This window comes from Porites lutea, chromosome 14 (genome assembly GCF_958299795.1).
Source record: "Porites lutea chromosome 14, jaPorLute2.1, whole genome shotgun sequence".
NCBI lineage: Eukaryota > Metazoa > Cnidaria > Anthozoa > Scleractinia > Poritidae > Porites > Porites lutea.
Window position 1 is genome coordinate 17,253,774 of NC_133214.1, and position 24,898 is coordinate 17,278,671.

At 39.4% G+C, this 24,898-nt stretch overlaps 4 protein-coding genes and 2 pseudogenes across 4 annotated transcripts; all 6 read left to right on the top strand.

Moving 5' to 3' along the window:
* The first annotated feature begins 702 nt into the window (after positions 1-702).
* Positions 703-1,679, top strand: LOC140924850 (BTB and MATH domain-containing protein 36-like). The gene has a single exon (XM_073374853.1). The coding sequence runs from the start codon at positions 885-887 to the stop codon at positions 1,677-1,679; it is 795 nt and encodes a 264-aa protein (XP_073230954.1). The 5' UTR covers positions 703-884.
* A 3,943-nt stretch (positions 1,680-5,622) lies between these two features.
* Positions 5,623-6,458, top strand: LOC140923997 (BTB and MATH domain-containing protein 36-like; annotated as a pseudogene).
* A 4,669-nt stretch (positions 6,459-11,127) lies between these two features.
* Positions 11,128-12,368, top strand: LOC140924848 (BTB and MATH domain-containing protein 36-like). The gene has a single exon (XM_073374851.1). The coding sequence runs from the start codon at positions 11,211-11,213 to the stop codon at positions 12,018-12,020; it is 810 nt and encodes a 269-aa protein (XP_073230952.1). The 5' UTR covers positions 11,128-11,210; the 3' UTR covers positions 12,021-12,368.
* A 3,317-nt stretch (positions 12,369-15,685) lies between these two features.
* On the top strand, positions 15,686-16,437 carry LOC140923998 (BTB and MATH domain-containing protein 38-like). Its single transcript, XM_073374003.1, has one exon. The coding sequence runs from the start codon at positions 15,686-15,688 to the stop codon at positions 16,388-16,390; it is 705 nt and encodes a 234-aa protein (XP_073230104.1). The 3' UTR covers positions 16,391-16,437.
* Positions 16,438-19,903: 3,466 nt separating this feature from the next.
* Positions 19,904-21,369, top strand: LOC140924847 (BTB and MATH domain-containing protein 36-like). Its single transcript, XM_073374850.1, has one exon. The coding sequence runs from the start codon at positions 20,009-20,011 to the stop codon at positions 20,840-20,842; it is 834 nt and encodes a 277-aa protein (XP_073230951.1). The 5' UTR covers positions 19,904-20,008; the 3' UTR covers positions 20,843-21,369.
* Positions 21,370-23,356: 1,987 nt separating this feature from the next.
* Positions 23,357-24,897, top strand: LOC140924846 (kelch-like protein 12; annotated as a pseudogene).
* The last annotated feature ends 1 nt before the right edge of the window (position 24,898 follows it).

Below are 24,898 nucleotides of genomic sequence, written 5' to 3' on the forward strand. Positions count from 1 at the left end.
TGACGTCATCTATTGATCTTACTGTGCCAACTAGATGCGCATTGGTTCTCGAAACAAAATATTCTTTTGTTTCGCTTGTTACACATTTGCATGGCAAAAAGATTGTGGATTCACAATACATTGAGATAACGAATCTGAATCTGCTAAAATAGAGAAACAGTCATCGGAGATGTATTTCCTTCGATCGGATAAATTGACTGGCAACTCAGAGCCTTTCAAGTTTGGACAAATATCAGACAATAATACAATAATTTCATGTTTTGTTTCCGGTTTTATTCTCTTTTTCGAAACCTTTTTCAGCTTTGACGAAAATAATATTGCAGCCATGCCGGGGAATTTTTGCTAGCTCATTGCCCCGCTCTTATCCAGACCTAGATCTTGAGTTATGACATAAAAGTTTTTGTCCACCGACGATGTTGATTTGGCGTAATTCTTAGCTTTTTTTCAGTTAACTCCTGTTTCAAAACAATGTTTTTTGTTGCAAAAAATTTAAATCACCCAATGAATTATACTGCTTTTCTTTATAAGACTTCAATTAATCAATCATTGAATTCGTCAATCAATTATTTGTCATTTTCGAGCTATTTTACAGTTTAGTCTCGTTCCGATCATCGTGCAGCTGCCGCCGGTGCGAAACTCACTTGATAGATTGAAATTCGACTCTGGCACGCATTATAATCAACTGGTTAATAATATTTACATTAGAATACATTTTAAAAGTTGGTTAAACCGGTTAACGTGTCAGTCACGGTCTATAATTTCCTCGTATCCAGTCCTTTTTATATTTCCCTTAGGGTAGAGTTAAAGCTATTCTTTGAGACAATATCCGCAAAAGCAAAAACAAGCAAGGCACTCGTTTATTTATTCCTCAAGTCCACTACAGCATGACGCAAGCTTTCGCCTCAGCTTTCCCAACTGATTTCCTAGAACCATGGAAGTTAAGCGATTTGGTGCTTGTTGTTGAAGATCAGAAATTTCATGTTCATCGAGGTATTCTCGCATTTTGGTCGCCCGTGTTTGAAAAGATGTTCACTTCAGAATTCAAGGAGAAGAATAAAGATGAAATCCCTCTTCCAGGGAAGAAAGCAAGAGAAATCCAAACCTTGCTACTTATGATGTATCCTTCTGTGGAGGAGAAACAAGTAACAAAGGCAAATTGTTACTTCTTGTTTGAACTTGCTCATGAATATCAAATAGAGTCTATTGCTCGGAAGTGTGAGGCGTTAATGGCTTCTATGGTCAAAAAACGAATGGAGTATGATGTTCTTGCTATGCTCGTCTATGGACAAAAGTACGAGCTAAAAACTCTGATATCGACGTGTATATATGAAGCAAGACGCTTGACATTGATGCAATTAAAGAGGCATAGAAGGCGTCTCGAGATCGAGCCAGACAACTATATGCAGATTGCCGAGGGAATTATCCAGCGACTCGAGACACAGTGTAAGGAGGTGAGAGAAGGGAGTCTGAAAAATCTGGAGCGTGTTAGCGAGAGCCTGTGCTTGCACGTTGAAAGTAAAAGTAGGGGCTGGTCCGGAGATCTAAAAACCACTAATGAGCGATTAGACTATGTACTGAGTGACAGTGATAAAAACCACGTTAAATGTACATGTTTGAGCCTTAAAAGTGTTGCCGAAGAGTTAATAGCTCAAAAGAAAACGATAGAGACCCTACCTTGATTGAAGCTGGAGAATAAATAAATAAATAAATAAATAAATTAATTAATTAATTAAGTGTCTTTATTGTTCAAAAGATAAAATTACATATCTTATGTTACATTTAAATATATCAATGTTAATGGGCTAAAGTATGTCTCTAACTAAGATTAGTATATACATAGAAACAAATACAAAAATCGAATACAGAAAGTGCACTATTTACAAAGCTACATTATACTTAAAGACAATTCTATTAAAGAATGTATTCTTAAAAAGGTCCGTGTGAATGGCGGGCATTGCGGGAGATTTATTCCTTAAGTTGTATCTTGTAATCTTAGTCTCAGGGAAATTAGCTCTAAGAGGGTGGTTCGGGATACTAGAAACCTTCCTACAAATTCTATGATCTTGCACTTTAAGTAATTCACCTATCTCTAATTTCTTGGATATGTATCTGCGTTTAAAATATCGATCTAAAAACTGCTGGGTTGTAGTTAGCTCTGCTTCAGAGGCCCCATACACAGATAAAGCATAAGTAATATTAGGTAGAACAGTGGAAGAGAATAAATGGTCTACTTCTGCTTGGCTACATCCTTCTTTTCGGAGGCATCTGATGACGTACAAGCATTTATTAGCTTTACATAACTTTTACAAGTCAAAGGCCCATTGCCAAACTTGGTGCAACCCGATCGTTTATTTTTGTTTTGAAATCGCACTTTTGTAAATGGTGTGCTCTGATTATAGTCCACACTTTTGCCAGGTTTTCTCGCACTGAGGCAAAGTAGTCAGAGCTAGTCAGCTGTGGTCGCGTCGGCGTTGTGTGTTTCCTCATCTGACAAATGGTTGCACCACAGGGCGTCCGCACAATGTGTGTGTGTAACCGATTGCTATTTTATAGTAAATGTACTGGATTTACCTTGTTATTTTTTAGTAAATGTACTGGATTTACCGTTCGCTCCACCTATAGTGATATGTCGCTAAGTATGTCTATAAATCAATATTAAATAAACGTTCAATTACCTTTCCTGTTGTAATATATTGTCATCCTTTTGCCTCAAAAGCGGTTTTTTGAGCGATTTTGAAGGATTTTGCATGAGTTCGCAAAACCAACCAGGAAAAAAAATAAAGGACTTTTAGAAAGTCTAGAGCAATGTGTGTATTTCCATGAAGGTAATGGCTACTTTCCCCGCTGTAATTATGTTTCTAAGACGTAAGCAAGTGCCACACCTATTTGGTCCAGCTATAAACAGCTTTTGATGCCTCATATGTAACAAGATTTTAGGTTATTGCGAGCGACCAAAGGAGCTCGCAATCCTCATCTCTGTCTCCAGGTTGCCGTTACGTATGTGCGGAATATATTTATCCAACATTATTTTGGCTTTTGCTAAGAATTACGCGCGTTTGGAGCTCCTTGCACTCTTTCACTAGTTATTCGCCACTTTTAGGTTGCGTGGGAGACTGGGTCAAGATGGTTATCAAGTGCATTGTGGGACTGCTTTGGGGGACGCATTTTCAACATGGCGGCAAATTTGTCGCCCAAAACAGTCCCACAATGCACTTTCACAACCATCTCGACCGGTCTCCCGCGCAACCTCAAAGTGGCGAATCTGATCGCGCTCATTTTGAACTTTTATCACATGAAACATTCGCAAAGCTTAACGTTGGAGCGACAGCGTTTGCGTCGATCTCACTCTTACTCCTTAACCTTTGGTTATTACTAGTAATAGTTTTATAAGTGAGGGATATTATATTCACTTCGTTTATTTTGTTTAGATGGAATGCCTGCTGGTCGACTAGAAGTGATGCGTTCTTATTCAGACACGCCAGACGCCCCTGTTGCTCATACCCCCTTAAAGAAGCGCTCTATTCTGAAGAGGTTCTCCTCAAATTCAAATATCTAACTCCTAAGATATCACGAGCGCCACGAATGTGAGTTCATCACCATGACACTACCTGGTCACGCACAAGGATTGTCAAAGCACGCGTAAAGCACGTGCGTCAATATTGCGTTTTATGTTCTTATGACTGTCATGACGTCAAAACCAAAGGAACTAATATAAATCAAGCAGCAAAGGCTCGCAAGGGCGGGAAAATGCAACCGGCCCTGAACACCCTGAACTGCTTGCAAACGTTGCTAAGTGCGGTAAAAATCTTGCATGCAATTGCCTTTATTGATTATCGATTATGACACATCTCATAGCCTAAAGCAAAGAAAACAAGTGATTCTGTTTGTCTGCCTTTAGAGATAGCAGTGTATTCACTAGCCTGCGTTTGCAACCGCTTCTCATCGTTTGCCGTCGCTGGCCACCTATTACGCGTTCTCTCGTATCAATGGTTTGTAGTCAAAAGGAGCCGAATATTTATTTCCTAACCTACGAGTCCTACGAGTACAGGGTTGTGTACTCTCAGTGGCAACTGACCTCTATAACTTAACTCTGGAAAAGTGAAAAAAAGTGGGAGAAGGTTTAATTAGTTACTTAAAGTATCGATTAAAAAATCCAATCTAGAAAAACCAAAAAGTGCTGATTGAGGTTTAGGACAGTATTCTAGCTAACCGCGACCAAATATTTTCTTTGAAATTAAATGTGGCGAAAGATGATCAAATATAATATTGCTAAGGGTAGGTTACACTTTTTAAGTTAAATTTCCCTGTTTATTACACCACTTTGTATATATGCATTCATTCTGTAAATAAAGCTGGGAAATTCGGTGAATGATCATGTACGAAATATATACTTTTACTTTACATTTTGTACTTTTTTTGTAAAACTTGTAACCCTTAAACCTACAAGAGCCTACAAGAGCCCAAGACAAAGCAAATTCAAGAAAACGCACCGATTTATGGAGCGCTTTCACGTGACGTCGTCCGCCATATTGGTCAATTCTAAAACAATGAAATGGCGACTATGTTGGTGTTCCAGCAGTCCTGCGGGTGTTTTAAAACCTTTTTCTTATGTAAAAACTTTCCTTTTTACAATAAGTTTGCGTAGCTACCGGTCCCTTGATTGAAAAGGCCCCTTCTTATAGCTATACTCTCGCTGACGTCATCTATTGATATTAATGTGCCAACTACAAGCACATTCGTTCTCGAAACAAAATATTCTTTTGTTTCGCTTGTTACACATTTGCATGGCAAAAAGATTTTGGATTCACAATACATCGAGATAACGAATCTGAATCGGCTAAATGGAGAAACAGTCATCAGAGATGTCTCTACTTGGATCGGATAAATTGACTGGTAACTCAGAGCCTTTCAAGTTTGGACAAATATCAGACAATAATACAATAATTTCATGTTTTGTTTCCGGTTTTATTCTCTTTTTCGAAACCTTTTTCAGCTGTGACAAAAATAATATTTTCAGCCATGCCGGGGAATTTTTGCTAGCTCATTGCCCCGCTCTTATCCAGACCTAGATCTTGAGTTATGACATAAAAGTTTTTGTCCACCGACGATGTTGATTTGGCGTAATTCCTAGCTTTTTTTCAGTTAACTCCTGTTTCAAAACAATGTTTTCTGTTGCAAAAAATTTAAATCACCCAATGAATTATATTGCTTTTCTTTATAAGACTTCAATCAATCAGTTATTGAATTAATCAATCAATTATTTGTCATTTTCGAGCCATTTTACAGTTTAGTCTCGTTCAGATCATCGTGCAGCTGCCGCCGGTGCGAAACTCACTTGATAGATTGAAATTCAACTCTGGCACGGTAGTTCTTAGCATGACTTGGTTTCAAACGTCTCATTATAATCAACTGGTTAATAATATTTACATTAGAATACATTTTAAAAGTTGGTTAAACCGGTTAATAACCATGGACGTGTCAGTCACGGTCTATAATTTCCTCGTATCCAGTCCTTTTTATAACTTCCTTTAGCGTAGAGTGAAAGCTATTCTTTGAGACAATATCCGCAAAAGCAAAAACAAGCAAGGTACTCGTTTATTTATTCCCTAAGTCCACTACGGCATGACGCAAGATTTCGCCTCAGCTTTCCCAACTGATTTCCTAGAACCATGGAAGTTAAGCGATGTGGTGCTTGTTGTTGAGGATCAAAAATTTCATGTTCATCGAGGTATTCTCGCATTTTGGTCGCCCGTGTTTGAAAAGATGTTCACTTCAGAATTCAAGGAGAAGAATAAAGATGAAATCCCTCTTCCGGGGAAGAAAGCAAGAGAAATCCAAACCTTGCTACTTATGATGTATCCTTCTGTGGAGGAGAAACAAGTAACAAGGGCAAATTGTTACTTCTTGTTTGAACTTGCTCATGAATATCAAATAGAGTCTATTGCTCGGAAGTGTGAGGTGCAAATGGCTTTATGGTCAAAAAACGAATGGAGAATGATGTTCTTGCTATGCTCATCTATGGACAAAAGTACGAGCTAAAAACTCTGATATCGACGTGTATATATGAAGCAAGACACTTGACATTGCTGGAATTAAAGAGGCATAAGCGACGTCTCGAGATCGAGCCAAACAACTATGTGCAGATTGCCGAGAGGATTATCCAGCGACTCGAGATACAGTGTGAGGAGGTGAGAGTAGAGAGTGTCCAAAATCTGGAGCGTATAAGCCAGAGCCTGTACTTGCATGTTAGAAGTAAAAATAGGGAGGGGCACAGAGGTCCAGGAACCATTGATGAGCGTTTAGACTATGTACTGAGTGACGGTGAAAAAAACAACGTTAAATGTTTGAACCTTAAAACTGTTGCCGAAGGGTTAATAGCTCAAAAGAAAGCGATAGAGACCCTACCTTTTATTATATACAAACCAAAGGACCAACGCGATAATTTGTTTTTGTTTTGAAATCGCGCTTTTGTAAATGGTGTGCTCTGATTATAGTCCACACTTTTGCCAGGTTTTTTCACAAAAAGGCAAAGTAGTCAGAGCTAGTCAGCTGTGGTCGGGTCGGCGTTGTGTGTTTCCTCATCTGACAAATGGTTGCGCCACAGGGCGTCCGCACAATGTGTGTGTGTGTGTAACCGATTGCTATTTTATAGTAAATGTACTGGATTTACCTTGTTATTTTTAAGTAAATGTACTGGATTTACCGTTCGCTTCACCTATGGTGATATATCGCTATGTTTGTCTATAAATTAATATTAAATAAACGTTCAATTACCTTTCCTGTGGTAATATATTGTCATCCTTTTGCCTCAAAAGCGGTTTTTTGAGCGATTTTGAAGGATTTTGAGTTCGCAAAACCAACCAGGAAAAAACATAGACGACTTTTAGAATGTCTAGAGCAATGTTTGTACTTCCATGATACAGGAGCCGATTAGGTAATGGCTACTTTCCCCGCCATAATTATGTTTCTTAGACATAAGGAAGTGCCACGCCCATTCGTTCCAGGTATAAACAGCTTTTGATACCTCATATGTAACAAAATTTTAGGTTATTGCGAGCGACCAGAGGAGCTCGCAATCCTAATCTCTGTTTCCAGGTTGCTGTTACGTATGTGCGGAATATATTTATCCAGCATTATTTTGGACCTTTATTAAGAATGGCGCGCGTTTGGAGCACGTTCCACTCTTTCACTCGTTATTCGCGCGAGACCGGCTCGAGATGGGTTTTCAAGTGCATTGTGGGACTGTTTTGTGGGACTTATTTTTAGCATGGTGGCAAATTTGTCCCCCAAAACAGTCCCACAATTCACTTTCACAACCATCTCGGCCCGGTCTCCCGCGCAACCTCAAAGTGGCGAATCTGATCGCGCACATTTTGAACTTTTATTACATGAAACATTCGCAAAGCTTGTTACTCCATAACCTTTAGTTATTACTAGTAATAGCGGAGCTCCACGCGCGGCGCTAAATGTGGTAATCTACACATTCGAGAAAATTTGGTAATCACGTGACCGTACACCGAGCAAGCTACCGTCCGTCCGCATCACAGGCATATTAATGTAAAATAACTTAATCAACAGGTATTACAGGTATGGCAACGCAGATGCAACTCAAGGTTTTATTTGGAAGGAAATCACATAGCCACCCGGACTTTAAGAAAGAAAAAAAAACAACAAAGTCGTGTCTTTTTCGGCGTTATTTTTCATGTTTACACTGACGTGGATAATAGAGAAAGAGCCAGAGCGAGTTATTGAAAACAAAGGCGACGAATTTCCTAGGAAGAAAAACATGGAAATTCAAAGCGGCGGTGAGAAAATGAGAAATGCTAGCGGCCAGCAAGCTCAAAATGAGCGGCAGTGAAAAATAAAAGCGAACATGAACACAGGAAACAAAATATTGGGTAAGCACATACGACAATTCCTCCATAAAAATAATGTGTAACTAGGAAGTTTGACCTTTTAGTCATACAAAACAGCGTTGTAGTGGTGCAAAACAACGGCAAAAGAAAGACAAAAAAGCGTGCTGCACGTGCAAATTGGTTTTTTGCTAATCAGAAGAAAACGTGTGCTGCACGTGCAATTTGTTTTTTTGCTAATTAGATCTATTAGTCTTGAAGCCATTTTCATTGTCGTCCCCGTTTAGCATTACACGATTTAATTTTTTTGTTTACACGTATTATTAACCAGAGCTTCACTTTTAGCCCTGGCTAAATCTGTATATTAGTTTTATAAGTGAGGGTTATTTTGTTTAGATGGAATGCCTGCTGGTCGAATAGAGGTGATGCTTTCTTATCAGACACGCCAGACGCCCTGTTGCTCATGCCCCCTTAAAGAAGCGCTCTATTCTGAAGAGGTTCTCCTCAAATTCAAATCTCTAGCTCCTAAGATATCACGAGCACCACGAATGTGAGTTCATAACAATGACACTACCTGGTCACGCGTAAAGCACGTGCGACAATATTGCATTTTATGTTCTTATGCCTGTCATGACGTCAAAACCAAAGGAACTGCTATAAATCAAGCAGCAAAGGCTCTCAAGGGCGGGAAAATGCAACCGGTCCTGAACGCGATGAACTGCTTGCAAACGTTGCTAAGTGCGGTATAAATCTTGCATGCAATTGCCTTTATTGATTATCGATTATGGCATCTCATAGCCTAAAGCAAAGAAAGCAAGTGATTCTCTTTGTCTGCATTTAGAGATAGCAGTGTATTCACTTGCCTACGTTTACAACCGCTGGCCACCTATTACGCGTTCTCTCGTATTAATGGTTTGTAGCCAAAAGGAGCCAAACATTTATTTCCTAACCTACCAGTCCTACGAGTACAGGGTTACTCTCAGTGTCAAATGACCTCTGTAGTTTAACTCAGAAAAAGTGAAAAAAAATTGGGAGAAGGTTTAATTAGTTGCTTTTAGTATCGATTTAAAAAATCCAATCTAGAAAAACCAGAAAGTGCTGATTGAGTTGTAGGACAGTATTCAAGCTAACCGCGACCAAATGTTTTCTTTGAAATTAAACATGGCGAAAGATGATCAAAGATTATATTGTGAGGGGTAGGTTACACTTTTTAAATTAAGTTTCCCTGTTTATTACACCTCGCTGTAGATATGCATTCATTCTGTAAATAAAGCTGGGAAATTCGGTAAATGATCATATGCGAAATATATACTTTTACTTTACATTTTGTATCATTTTTGTCAAACTTGTAACGTACCCTTAAACCCACAAGAACCTACAAGAGCCCAAGACAAAGCAAATTCAAGAAAACGCACCGATTTATGGAGCGCTTTCACGTGACGTCGTCCGCCATATTGGTCAATTCCAAAACAATGAAATGGCGGTCGTGTTGGTGTTCCAGCAGTCCTGTTGGTGTTTTAAAACCTTTTTCTTATGTAAAAACTTTCCCTTTTCCAAAAAGTTTGCGTAGCTGCTGGTCCCTTGATTGAAAAGGCCGCTTCTTTTAGCTATACTCTCGCTGACGTCATCTATTGATATTAACGTGCCAACTAAAGGCGCATTTGTTCTCGAAACAAAAGATTCTTTTGTTTCGCTTGTTACACATTTGCATGGCAAAAAGATTGTGGATTCACAATACATTGAGATAACGAATCTGAATCGGCTAAATAGAGAAACAATCATCGGAGATGTCTCTCCTTAGATCGGATGAATTGACCGACAACTCAGAGCCATCCAAGTTTGGACTTATATCAGACAATTCCACTTTCCTCTGAAGACTGTTTAATTTACCATCCAACGTGCATTTTTACGTGCGTTTCTAATAGGGCTTTGTTCACAATATACCGGGTAGCTTTTACGCCGGCGCGACAATCATACCGGATAGAGCTTCTGTTCACACATTAGAACGGTGATTTCGGCGCGATTTCTGTAACGGAGCGAAGCGTTGCGCCGATCACGAAAGTGTAGTCACATATCGCACAGATTGTCACGCATGATACCGGATAGATTTTCTTGTCGGCAAGAAAAGCTATCCGTCATGGCGTGAACACATCCTTAGCTTCCATGTTTTGTTTCTTGTTGTATTCTCTTTTTCGAAACTATTTTCAGTTTTGACAAAAATAATATTTTCAGCCATGTCGAGTAATTTTTGCGAGCCCGTTGCCCTGCTCTTTTCCAGACCCGGATCTTGGGTTATTACATAAATTTTTGTCCACCGATGATGTTGATATGGCGTATTTCTTGTTGCAAAAAATTGAATCACCCAATGAATTATATTGCTTTTCTTTATAAGACTTCCAATCAACCGATCATTGAATTAATCAATCAATTATTTGTCATTTTAGAGCTATTTACAGTTTAGTCCCGTTCCGATCATCGTGCAACTGCCGTGCGAAACTCACTTGATAGAATGAAATTCGACTCTGGCACGGTAGTTCATAGCATGACTTGGTTTCAAACGTCGCATTATAATCAACTGGTTAATAATAATAATAATAATAATAATAATAATAATATTACATTAGAACACATTTTAAAAGTTGGTTAAACCGGTTAGAGTGATTTAAGTAGTAGAATACTGCGCGCTATTATGAAATAATTCTATTGTCTTCTTTTGTTTGCTTGTACTTGTAGCTATTTGCTCTAGGTATTGATATCTGTTTCACGGGTCAAGTTAAGACGGAATCCATTAGGAATGTGAGTAATTGTAATTTTCAGTGAACGATATTGTACCAGAATAATTTAACAATATTGTATTCTTTTTACACTTTTCAAGTGCTATATAATTGACAATTTCTCCTGGGAGCCTGAGCAAATAAATGTCATATTTCACGAAATGTGAAAACACAGATAAAATTCTGAAAATATCATGTGTAAGGTGTCATTTTGTGAAATTTGAAATTTCTTTTCATGGGCTCCAATGAGAAATTTTCTTTGGTGTTATTACAGATAACTAACTACATCTATATAGTCCTTGAAAAATGTGAAAAAAATGCAATATAATTAAAATTATTCTGGAACAAGGTTTTTGTCCACTGAATGTAAAAAGTACTCAGTTTCCTGATGGATTCTGTCTTAACGTGAACGTGAACGTGTCTGTCACGGTCTATTATTTCCTCGTATCCAGTCCTTTTTATAGCTTCCCCTCGGCTACGGTAGAATGAGAAAAGAAAAGTGAAAGCTGTTCTTTGAGACAATATCCGCAAAAGCAAAAACAACCAATCTACTCGTTTGTTTATTTCCTAAGTCCACTACGGCATGACGCAAGATTTCGGTTCAGCTTACCCTACTGATTTCCTAGAACCATGGAAGTTAAGCGATGTGGTGCTTGTTGTTGAAGATAAGAAATTCCACGTTCATCGAAGCATTCTTGCGTTCTGGTCGCCCGTGTTTGAAAAGATGTTCACTACAGAATTCAAGGAGAAGAATAACGATGAAATCCCTCTTCCAGGGAAGAAAGGAAGCGAAATCAAACACTTACTACTCATGCTGTATCCTTCTTTAGAGGAGAAACAAGTGACAGAGAGTAATTGTTACTTTTTGTGTGAACTTGCTCATGAATATCAAATAAAGCCCATCGCTCGGAAGTGTGAGGCGGTAATGGTTACTATGGTCAAGCATAGAGTTGAGAATGATGTTCTGGCAATGCTTATCTATGGACAAAAGTACCAGCTAAAAACTCTGATTTTGACGTGTGTATATGAAGCAAGACGCTTGAAATTGATGGAATTAACACAGCACGAGAGGCGTGACGAGATTGAGCCAGACAACTATCTGCAGATTGCTGAGGGAATTATCCAGCGACTCGAGACAAAGTGTAAGGAGGTGAGAGAAGGGAGTCTGAAAAGTCTGGAGCGTGTAAGTGAAAGCCTGTACGTGCATGCTAAAGGTAAAAATATGGCGCAAGAGTCGGACACGGGCTATAGAGTGCCAGAAACCACTGTTGAGCGTTTAGGTTATCTCCTGAGTGACGATGTTAAAAGCAGCGGTTACGTTCAATGTATGAACCTTAAAAGCGTTGCCGAAGAGTTGATAGCTCACAAGGAAACGATTGAGACCCTACCTTGATTCAAGCTGGAGAATACACGTTAAGTCATCGGTTTAAAAGTGTTTAATGTAGTAAAATTAAGTTGCACTCAATAACTGGCTGAAATGGACATCACCACACAGGGCACTCTCACGAGAAATCTTCGGAAACCCTTCGGTACCTCTTTATTACGCTCGGGAAGCGATTAGATCTTCCGAGGATTTCCGGAACATTCGACTGTTTCAGGCCCCCTAAATTTCTTGGACCCAGACCTCGCTCCTGCTGACTGAAACATTCAAAAAATATAATATATTTTTTGTTTTTACTATTACGTTTACTTGTTCATCGCTTTGCCTTCAGGATCAGTAGTTTTGAAAAGAAAAAAAAAAACAAAATATAATATATATTTTATATATTTTTATATCTTTTTTGTTTTTACTATTACGTTTACTTGTTCATCGCTTTGCCTTCAGGATCAGTAGTTTTGAAAAGAAAAGAAAAAACAAACCCACGCGATAAAGAAAATCAATCAATCAAAGAGGGTCTCAATGGGGTGGTGGCTTTTACGGTTCTCGGCTAAAATTTTGGCTCTTTTACGGCTATCGGTTAATTTTATTCAGTTACGGTTAACGAAAAAGTTAAAAATTAACTTCTTTTGTTTCAAAAAGTTAAATATTAATTAACCTGTATTTTTTTAAATAAAGGTCTTCGGATCATCTGGGGATGAAATAAGCTATTCTTTTGAAAAATTTTAACATCTAATAGATCATACTTTTTATAAAGTATTCCACTTCTAATATTATTTTACACATAGAAATGTCAATAGTCAATTTAAAAATGATCTTTGTGAAAAAGCAAAAGCAGACACGCGAACGCCCTAGCTCTAGTGTGAAAACGGCCAATAACAAAATTCCCGTGTCCAGTGTTTTTAATGATAGCGAAGGACTGTACAGAACGACTGTCTGTCGTTGCCTTGTCCATAGGCCTCATTATTCCGCGTGGCTAATGGGTTTCGGGTCACGTGGTCCGAGCGAGTTCGCCACCGAAATGCCTTGACCGAGATTGCGTAGGAAGACGCCGTACAGGGACTAGGCATGGCAATGTCTACCGTCAGGATTTATCGGCAACGTGTTTTACAAACAGTGACATCTCTGCGTGGTGTTTCACTAGTGTTTCGAGGGTTAGACCTCCGGAGAATTGCAAATATTAATCCCCTGCAAGAAGCCACACTTTCGATATGGAAAAAATTAGATCCCCGAGAGAGCGCCGGAAATGGAGCCTATTGGTTAACACCTAAAAAGCGCTTCGCCTAACGTGCGTACGGAGTCACACTAGCCGGAAAATAAAAAACGTAACCATAAGTGAGTTTAGTACCTTTCTTAAAAGTAGTAAATCTAGGGAACATTTTCTTTTACGGTTAACTCCTTTTTACCCCATTTACGGCTAACCGTTAAACCGGCTATCGGCTAAATTTTTGGCCGTTTTACGCCTATCGGTTAACCCCATTAAGACCCTCATCAAAGCCTTTGTTTTAAAACGATAGTTTTCAAAGTTACAAAGCTTGGGGTCGTTTCTTCATTGTAGGTACTAACATGCTAATGTCTTGTGGAAATTTACAGTTTGTCCAAAAAAAAAAGTATTTAAGATAAGGAACAAGATATGTAAGATAAGACATTTACATTTATACTAAAACCTATGCTAAATACAAGTGGGCAAACTTAGCTAAACTTCATGTAAATTATAATATTCAGAGGGTTCAAAATACAGACAAGTGTATAGATTTTTATGTATAAATAAAATCTTCAGATCTAAAAGTGCATGTGGATGCAGATGTCACTTTAAAAGGAAAATTGTTAAATTCATCTAGCAATCTTAGTTTCCGTTTGAGACTCCCATAACAGAAGGACCTAACTAATTCAGGATGTTTGTTTGTCAAGTAGTTCAAAGCAGGGCACCTCTGTGCGTGAGGGGTCGTAGCGGGTGTTGAAGCGCAGGATGGATAATAAATCTTTATTACGGTGTAATCAGACGTGAGAGCCCCTTGCGTTAGTACTAGTACTAACCACATCAAGTGTTGTTCAAACAGAATTCAGTGCTCGTCCCATCATTTATGAATGAAAACAATTGCAGGTATATAAGCAGTAAACTATGAAATGGAAGACGGTTAAACACGAGAGGAAGACAACAAACATCAAGGAAAAATTAATGTTAGCATAGAAAATAGATGTGTGACGTCACAAAAATTCAAATTTGTGAAATTATGGGATTGGGTGGGATATTAAGAAAGAACAAGATGAATAAAGCCTTCAAATGCAGATTGGTGGGGGATATAAGCACTGTTATACCCTGATGACTCCATTCTAATCATTCTGCAAATCCCTGAAATTTTCTTAACTCTATATTTTAGATCTAAACTGCTGTTCTTAAGAGGTCAAGGACCAGGGGTATTTCTAGACTATGGTTCCAAAAACCACAAAATCATACCCCATGTGAATCGGTCACCCTTTCGCGCCGTACATACGGCATGAGAACAAAATCAGATTACCAGCCCCCCTCCCCTGGTCATCTGACACTGACTCGTCCTCAGTCGCCTCTCACAACGTCTGCCTAGTGCGGGGTGTGATGGGAAGGGAAAAAGTATGGAAAAGAGACGACTGGGAAATCCTGTGTCAAAAAGTTGTTCTTTGAGTCGAAAAATTTTGCGAGATCTCATTTCTTTGATTTAACGCCGTATACACCGGGTAGTTTTATTACATTTAGAAATTTAGCTCGAAATCTGGACGTGTATATTTTGTCGGTCAAAAATGTGATGGTCTGATTTTTTCTAGTCGAGATAAAATCCAATCATAAATCCTTCCCATCATACCCTGCTCCCGCCGTGCGCGTTACACAAAGACGACTGGGACGAGTCAGCATCTATTGAAGTCCGGGAGCGAACAAAAGTACTCTAGGATCTGGGGTGGGGAGAGTGAACAATTTCCTCCCCGCAGCCCATGTATCCATCGTTATAACGTGACCTGTTGACAATTTCCGGGGTACAGTGATGGTCCGTAGCGAGTAGGATTTTTAACGCGCCTTAATTATACTTTTTGAGGAAGGGATTCGGGAACGAAAAATAAAATAACCTGCGATCAGGCGTTCTTTTTTCGGGATAGAGTCGGCGGACAGGGAAAGGGAAAACCTTTTCCCCTGGCCTCCAAAACGAAAAGGGCGGGAGTCCCGGAAACCTGACATCCTCTAAATACACCCATTATTTTTCAGGGATTCATTGTTGGAACTGAAACTTTTAACATTATAGGAACGCATGTAAACGTCTAGGTATCTGTAATTTATTGAAAGATAATGACTAACGGCGAGTTAATGTGCGGATGAAACACTGTTAAAAAGTTGTGCCCACTTATATTTCCGAAGGGCCAATGCGACCTAACATAATCGCTTGATGAGGAGCAGTTGCGCAACGATCCCCATATTAATACTATAGAGTGTACCACACCGTTTTCGCCCGCAGTCCGTAACCTTAGTATTACTAGTATTATTTTGAAAGGTGGCTAAACAGGTGCCTATCATATCACGGACCATAATTTCCTTGTACCCAGTCCTTTTCTAACTTCCTTTTGAACGAAGTGTGAGATACTCTTGAAGGCGCATAAATTCACGCAAGGGAAAACAAATTACACATTTGTTAAGTTTCTAAGTCAAGTGCAGCATGGCACAAGCGGACGCTCCACCTTACCCAACTGATTTCCTAGAACCTTGGAAGTTAAGCGATGTGGTGCTTGTAGTTGAAGATCAGAAATTCCATGTTCATCGAAGCATTCTGGTATACTGGTCGCCCGTGTTTGAAAAGATGTTCACTTCAGAATTCAAGGAGAAGAATAAAGATGAAATTCCTCTTCCAGGGAAGAAAGCAAGCGAAATCAAGCAGTTGCTCTATATGCTGTATCCTTCTTTGGAAGAGAAACAAGTGACCAAGGCAAATTGTTACTTCTTGCTTGAACTTGCTCACGAATATCGAATACAGTCCATTGTTGAGAAGTGCCCATCGTTTATGGTTTTTATGGTCAAAGAAAAGATGGAAGATGATGTTCTTGCGATGCTCATCTATGGGCAAAAGTACCAGCTTAAAACTCTTATATCGGCGTGTATAGATGGGGCACGACGTTTATCGTTGGAGCAATTGAAACAGCATAAAAAAGAGATCGAGCCAGATAACTACCTGCAGATTGCTGAGGGAATTATTCAGCGACTCGAGACACTCGAGACACAATGTAAGAAGGTGAAAGAGGGGAGTCTGAGATGTCTGGATCGTGTATGTGAAAGCCTTTACAGGCATGCTCGAGCGAAACTACCTAGACCAGCCACGCAAAACACCACTGACGGGGTTCTTAGACTGTTTAGTAAACGACGTTGATAAAAACAGCGGTGACGCGGTTAAAGTTGTTAACTGTAAGAGCCTTAAATGTGTCGCCGATGAATTAATAGCTCAGAAGAAAATGTTGGAGAGCTTGCCTTCATTTCAGCCGAAGAAAGCGAAGCGACTAGATTTGTCGAATCTCAGAATCGCAGGTAGAAGCGGAATCATTTCTTGATTCCCCAGATTCCCGTCGCTTTTACCTCAATGATTCATGATTCCTACAAGAATTTTCTTCCAGATTGATGATTCACAAAGACTTTTGATGACCTATTCATTTAATGATTTTCTCAGTGGCTACCTTAGTCTCGCTTTGTATAGTTTTTTGGGGTCCACACGTCTGTTTTCATCCAGAATTATGTAGATTTCTCTACCACTGTTTCTCTGTATCATCTTTCGTTTTGTCCAGACATGGATTTTTTTTGTAAGTCAACATTAAGCACCAGTGTAACTGGAGAAACAAGCGGACTCTCAGCCCCGAATACACGAGGGGCATACTCCCCTAGGAAAAAATTTGAAAATTGGACTCTCGGAAACGCCATATCCTGCATTCCCTGGATCGAACGCAATTAATTCATATAAGTCTATTTTGTCGCGCTTTTCTCAGAGTCTCGTTATTCATGGTTCCCAAGCCGAAGTACAAAGATTCATGATTCCCAATGCAAGTTTTTAAAAACAAAGATTCATGATTCCTACAAGTTTTGTAACTATGATTCATGATTCATGATTCCGCTTTCACCCTTCCACCCCCGTCTCAGAACATACTAAGAATTTCAGTATTACTCTTAAAGTTATCATTTTGTTGGTGGTCCACAGAATCACAAATGTCCACGTGCTGTTGCATAGGTGTTCTGGAGCCTCCGACTGAACTGAATAACCTCCGTCCCTTTAAAATAATCTCTCTTTTTTTAATGAAAAAATAACAAGCATACTTTGAGTTTAATAAATTATAACAGGTAACAGGTACAACACGCCGAAAACAATGTACGACAGAAAATATTGTAAGCAATATTAGACTTAAAAATACTATTTTAAGCTGATTCTTTAAACGATACTGTGATGAATAAAGGAGAGCAGAAAAAATTCAACAACAGTTTGTAGACATGAAAGAAACCAAAGCAGAAGGAGTCTAGAAGGTAATAACCAAAACTGCAGTTGTGCATTATGATAACCTCGAAATAAAAAAGCAATCTTTGGGGGGAATTTCAGGTCGTCGTAAAGATTTGATTCAGAAAAGATATTCAAGATTATAAATTTTACTCGCGGACCAATATCCTTGGCACCAGAGGTTTTTTCTTGCGTCCGGCTGGATGCTTCGGTGCTCGATGCGAAACCGGGGAAACCGCGTATGGAAATTTTCTGGCACCCAGGGCAGCGGACCAAGGACAACTTAAAAGAGGCTGAATAGCTCAAAAACAGTGAGTACTGCTTAGACCGCACTGTTCTTCGTCTATTTTTATGCTTCTTCAGTTTCTTACACTGTTTCATAACTGTTTATCACCGAACCGAACCGCATTAATGACCAAATTGTAATAATCGCAAGTTTGTTTCTGACCCTCAAAAATAACATACGCTGTGCGTACACTGCCAAGATACCTGAAGATGTGAAGAGACAAGTTTAGTTTGAATGCCAATCGATGGCAATCGATCAGTGAAGTACGCTATTACTTTTCAGGTGTCTTTTGTGTGATTATCGATTGTTCATCGGTTGGCTGATACCAATCGATGCCAATGAACAGAAATTAATCGAGTGTTATCAAGTGTTATTTTAATTATTGCGTTAGTTAGTAAAGCGCCTTGAAGATAGGATAAGAGCGCTATAGAAATAAGGTTAGTATAATTATTATTGTTATTATTATTATTATTGTTATTGATCGATAGATTTTCCGATCATCGATTTCATTGACTGTTCAAGCTATGCACCCTATAATTTACACATCTCAAGGCATACTCCCCAGGGAAGAGGTCCATTTGAAAAGTGGGTGGATGGATGTAGCCTGTGTACAAACGCCCTCTTCCCTCACAGGTTAGAGTGGATGCCAGGTTAGATTGGAAAAGACCAATAAGGACGTGGCTCAATTATTTGACCCAAAAAATATAATTCAAAAAAAGGGTGAAAAACTGCGATTGTTTCTTTTTCAAGTTTTCCGTTCTTTTTTTCTTTTTTTTTCGTTCCAAAATGGCGGCTCATGATTCATGATGATTAAGCGTAAGAATCAAAGAATGGTCAATAACTACATCAAAGTCATCTTTTTAATCGAGCTACGAAATTTATAAAAGCCCCCCCCCTCCCCCCCCCCCCCCCCAACTTTGGGGGGAATTTCAGGTCGTCGTAAAGATTTGATTCAGGAAAGATATTCAAGATTATAAATTTTACTCGCGGACCAATATCCTTGGCACCAGAGGCTTTTTCTTGCGTCCGGCTGGATGCTTCGGTGCTTGGTGCGAAACCGGGGAAACCGCGTATGGAAATTTTCTCATGATTCATGATGACTTGCTCATGAGTTCATGATGATTAAGCGTAAGAATCAAAGAATGGTCAGTGACTACATCATAGTCATCTTTTTATTCGAGATACGAAATTTATAAAAGCCCTTTCGTCGTGTGAAGGCGCCTTCTTATAGACCCTCCCACAGTTTCTTTTATTAACTTTTGATAAAGAGCAGCTAGTGAGCGAATATACAACGACACTGCCTAAAGGGTCTTAAAATAAAGTAACTTAACATAGAAGTTTAAAGACGATACGTCCGAAGAGAGTGAACATATTTTAAAATCCACAAAGTCGCGGAATTTTACAGACCTTTGTATGGTAGGGAACACGAACTTTAATTGTCAAGTGTTGGGGGACCTGTTCCGGGTTTTACAGACACCTCTCTAATAAAAATGTCCCAGGCTGTAGAGAGACCCTGTTGGGGTAAAATTCCGACTAAAGACGTAGCCTTAAAACAGCCACATAAGACTAGTTGAAATAGCTACAAACGACAGAAAGATTGGTTAAATACTGACAAACATGGCCCACCCCTCAAAACGCCAAACGATGGTATTTGAAATTCATAGCTGGGACATACGTCCCCCCTCCCTAACCCCCAAGAGGGAATCTTTAATAGTGAGTGTCGACTGAACTGCTTGAGCGCTGTTTGCCTCGATAGTGCGGGAGCGAAAATCTGCTTGAATTGAGCGAAATAATAGGCCGGGGTGTGTTAAGGAAATGGCTATCCTCGGGTTGATTACGTCATAGTGTTCAGGCGAAAGACACGCGCAGTCCGCTCATCTACGGCATTTGAAAAGTAGTTTTTCTGAACTTTAATACTCTAATTTCACTGAATGAAAAAACACATGCGTCATGCCAAATTCAATTCAACTTTGGCACGGCATGACAGTAATACGACTTGGTTTTCAAACGTCGTGCACGCAATTCGTAGATTATAAATACATCAATATATATTATTTTAAAAGGTGGCTAAACAGGTGACTATCATATCACGGTCCGTAATTTCCTTGTACCCAGTTCTTTTCTAACTTCCTTTCGAACGAAGTGTGAGCTACTCTTGAAAGCGCATAAATTCACACAAGGGTAAATATATTACACATTTGTTAAGTTTCTAAGTCGAGTGCAGCATGGCACAAGCGGACGCTCCACCTTACCCAACTGATTTCCTAGAACCATGGATGTTTAGCGATGTGGTTCTTGTTGTTGAAGATCAGAAATTCCATGTTCATCGAAGTATCCTTGCAGTTTGGTCGCCCGTGTTTGAAAAGATGTTCACTTCAGAATTCAAGGAGAAGAATAAAGATGAAATTCCTCTTCCAGGGAAGAAAGCAAGCGAAATCAAGCAGTTGCTCTATATGCTGTATCCTTCTTTGGAAGAGAAACAAGTGACCAAGACAAATTGTTACTTCTTGCTTGAACTTGCTCACGAATATCGAATACAGTCCATAGTTGAGAAGTGCCAATCGTTTATGGTTGTTATGGTCAAAGAAAAGATGGAAGATGATGTTCTTGCGATGCTCATCTATGGGCAAAAGTACCAGCTCAAAACTCTTATATCGGCGTGTATAGATGGGGCACGACGTTTATCGTTGAAGGAATTGAAACGGCATAAAGGAAAGATCGAGCCAGACAACTACCTGTCGATTGCTGAGGGAATTATCCAGCGACTCGAAACACAGTGTGATGAGGTCAGAGAAGGGAGCCTGAAATGTCTGGCGCGTGTGTGTCAAAACCTATACTGGCATGATCGAGAGAAAAATAATTCACGAGCGCCAAGTACTGATGTGGTTTTAAACCATTTGCTAAAAGACGTTGATAAAAGTAGCGGTGACGTTGTCTGTAACAGTCTTAAATGTGTCGCCGAAGAATTAACAGCTCAAAAGAAAATATTGGAGACCTTACCTTCATTTCAGCGGAAAAATACACTCAATCTAACTGGCTTGCGAAGACTGAGGCGCTAAAAAATTTGTCCAATGTCAGAATATAATAATTTACTAGTGTAAGTTCGATCACTTTGTTGGTCCACAGAATCACAAATGTTGTCCATGTGTTGTTGCATAAGTGTTCTAGGGCTTTCAACTGAACTGAATTACCTCCGTCCCCCAATTAAAATAATCTTTTTTTCTGAAATGAATAAATAATTAGCATAGTTTGAGTCTAATAAATTAACTGTACGACAGAAAATATTGTAAGCAATATTAGACTTAAAATACTATTTTAAACTGATTCTTTAAACGATACTGTGATGAATAAAGGAGAGCAGAAAAAATTCAACAACAATTTATGGACATGAAAGAAACCACGGCAGAAGGAGTCTAGAAGGTTATTAACCAAAACTGCAGTTGTGCATCATAATATTCTCGAAACATGAAAACTATCTTTGGGGGGAATTTCAGGTAGTCGTTAAGATCTGATTCAGAAAAGATATTCAAGATTATAAATTTTACTCGCGGACCAATACCCTTGGCACCAGAGGTTTTTTCTTGCGTTCGGCTGGATGTTTCGGTGCGCGGTGCGAAACCGGGGAAACCGCGAATGGAAATTTTCTGGCACCCAGGCAACGGACCAAGGACAACTTAAAAGAGGCTGAATCGCTCAAAAACAGTGAGTACTGCTTAGACCGCGCTGTTCTTCGTCTATTTTTATGCTTCTTCAGTTTCTTACACTGTTTCAAAACTGTTTATCACCGAAGCGAACCGCATTGTAATAATCTCATGGTTGCTTCTGACCCTCAAAAATAAACATGATACGCTTTGTGTACACTGCCAAGATACCTGAAGATGCGAAGAGACAAGTTTAACGTAAGTTTAGTTTGAATGCAAATCGATGGCGATCGATCAGTGAAGAATGCTACTACTTTTCAGGTCCCAGTTGTTCAAAAGCTGGATAGCGTTATCCACCGGATAAATCACTATCCAGTGGATAAATATTAGGGGAGCCAATTACGCTATCCAGTGGATAGAGACTTATCCGGTGGATAGCGTTATCCACCTTCTGAACAATTGGAGCCAGGTGTCTTTTGTGTGATTATATTATCGACTGTTCGTCGGTTGACTGATACTAATCGATGCCAATAAACAGAAATTAATCGAGTGTTATCGATTGATCGATAGATTTTCCGACCATCCATTTCATTGACTGTTCAAGCTAAGCAGCCTTAAATTTACACATCTCAAGGCATACTCCCCAGGGAAGAAGTCCATTTGAAAAGTGGGTGGATGGATGTAGTCTGTGTACAAACGCCCTCTCCCCTCACAGGTCCTCACAGGTTAGAATGGATGTCAGGTTGGATTCGAAAAGACCAACAAGGACGTGGCTCAATTATTTGACCCAAAAAATATCATTCTAAAACAGTCAGCAAAACTGCAATTGTTTCTTTTTCAATATATTTTCTTCTTTTTTTCTTTGTTTTTTTTTTCGTTCCAAAATGGCGGCTCATGAGTCATGATGATTAAGCGTAAGAATCAAAGAATGGTCAGTAACTACATCAAAGTCATCTTTTTAATCGTGATACCAAATTTATAAAAGCCCTTTCGTTGTGTGAAGGAGCCTTCTAATAGACCCTCCTAGAGTTTCTATTATCAACTTTTGATGAAGAGCAGCTAGTGAGCGAATACTGTATATAACGACACTGCTGAAAGCGCCTTAAAATAAAGTAACTTAACATAGAAGTTTAAAGACGATACGTCCGAAGAGAGTGAACATATTTTAAAATCCACAAAGTCGCGGAATTTTACAGACCTTTGTATGGTAGGGAACACGAACTTTAATTGTCAAGTGTTGGGGGACCTGTTCCGGGTTTTACAGACACCTCTCTAATAAAAATGTCCGAGGCTGTAGTGAGACCCTGTTGGGGTAAAATTCCGACTAAAGACGTAGCCTTAAAACAGCGACATAAGACTAGTTGAAATGGCTACAAACGACCTAAAGATTGGTTAAATACTGACAAACATGGCTCACCCCCCAAAACGCCAAACGATGGTATTTGAAATTCATAGCTGGGACATACGTCCCCCCTCCCTAACCCCCAAGAGGGAATCTTTAATAGTGAGTGTCGACTGAACTGCTTGAGCGCTGTTTGCCTCGATAGTGCGGGAGCGAAAATCTGCTTGAATTGAGCGAAATAATAGGCCGGGGTGTGTTAAGGAAATGGCTATCCTCGGGTTGATTACGTCATAGTGTTCAGGCGAAAGACATGCGCAGTCCGCTCATCTACGGCAGGTGAAAAGTAGGTTTTTCTGAACTTTAGTACTCTTATTTCACTGAATGAAAAAACACATGCGTCATGCCAAATTCAATTCAACTTTGGCACGGCATGACAGTAATACGACTTGGCTTTCAAACGTCGTGCACGCAATTCGTAGATTATAAATACATCAATATATATTATTTTAAAAGGTGGCTAAACAGGTGACTATCATATCACGGTCCATAATTTCCTTGTACCCAGTTCCTTTCTAACTTCCTTTCGAACGAAGTGTGAGCTACACTTGAAAGCGCATAAATTCACACAAGGGAAAATATATTACACATTTGTTAAGTTTCTAAGTCGAGTGCAGCATGGCACAAGCGGACGCTCCCGCTTACCCAACTGATTTCCTAGAACCTTGGAAGTTAAGCGATGTGGTGCTTGTAGTTGAAGATCAGAAATTCCATGTTCATCGAAGCATTCTGGTATACTGGCCGCCCGTGTTTGAAAAGATGTTCACTTCAGAATTCAAGGAGAAGAATAAAGATGAAATTCCTCTTCCAGGGAAGAAAGCAAGCGAAATCAAGCAGTTGCTCTATATGCTGTATCCTTCTTTGGAAGAGAAACCAGTGACCAAGCAAATTGTTACTTCTTGCTTGAACTTGCTCACGAATATCGAATAGAGTCCATTGTTGAGAAGTGCCAATCGTTTATGGTTGTTATGGTCAAAGAAAAGATGGAAGATGATGTTCTTGCGATGCTCATCTATGGGCAAAAGTACCAGCTTAAATCTCTTATATCGGCGTGTATAGATGAGACACGACGTTTATCGTTGAAGGAATTGAAACAGCATAAAGAAGAGATCGAGCCAGACAACTACCTGCAGATTGCTGAGGGAATTATCCAGCGGCTCGAGACCCTCGAGACACAGTGTAAGGAGGTGAAAGCGGGGAGTCTGAGATGTCTGGATCGTGTATGTGAGAGCCTTTACCGGCATGCTCGAGCGGAAAATATGAGATCAGCCATGCAAAACACCACTGATGGGTTCTTAGGCTGTTTGGTAAACGACGTTGATAAAATTAGCGGTGACGGTAACGTCGTTAATTGTAAGAGCCTTAAAAGTGTCGCCGAAGAATTAATAGCTCAAAAGAAACTGTTGGAGACCTTGCCTTCATCAGTTCAGCCGAAGAAGTGGGGTCGAATTCGAAGAAATAGGCGCTAAAAATTTGGCGAATGTCAGGATATACTATTGTTAAAGTTATCACTCTGTTGGTCCACAGAATCACTAATGTTGTCCATGTGAAAATTTTGATGTAAAAACTTGATGTTTGGCCGTTATCTGTAGAAAACGAAGCGCTTTTGACATGCAATTTCACCTCATAGTAGTTTCGATATTTTTAAAAACGTGTGTGAATTACTACAAAGAAGGATTTGATTAGTATGTATCAGGGCGCTCTTGTTAGCGGTTTTGTAACTTTTCGGTCTACTTTAACAAATTAGTGAATAATCTTTAAACCGCTCAATTGATTTTTTTTAAAATCAAGATTCCTCTCGCAATTCAAAATGAGAATTAGTCAGCCACTTCTTCTCTTTCAGACCCATTGCTGATGCTATCTGCCACACACTGTTCTACGAGCGGAGATGATTCTAGAAAGTTATGCGGAAGTTTATTCTAATCAATTCACGACTGGAAATAGCCCATTGCAGTACAGTGGCCCAACAATAAAAAAATCAGCATATGATACCCTTCCCGCCAGTTATATTAACCAGAAAACTCATCACGTGCTAGGCATCCACTGTCTCGTGTGAATGTAACTGGATTATTACG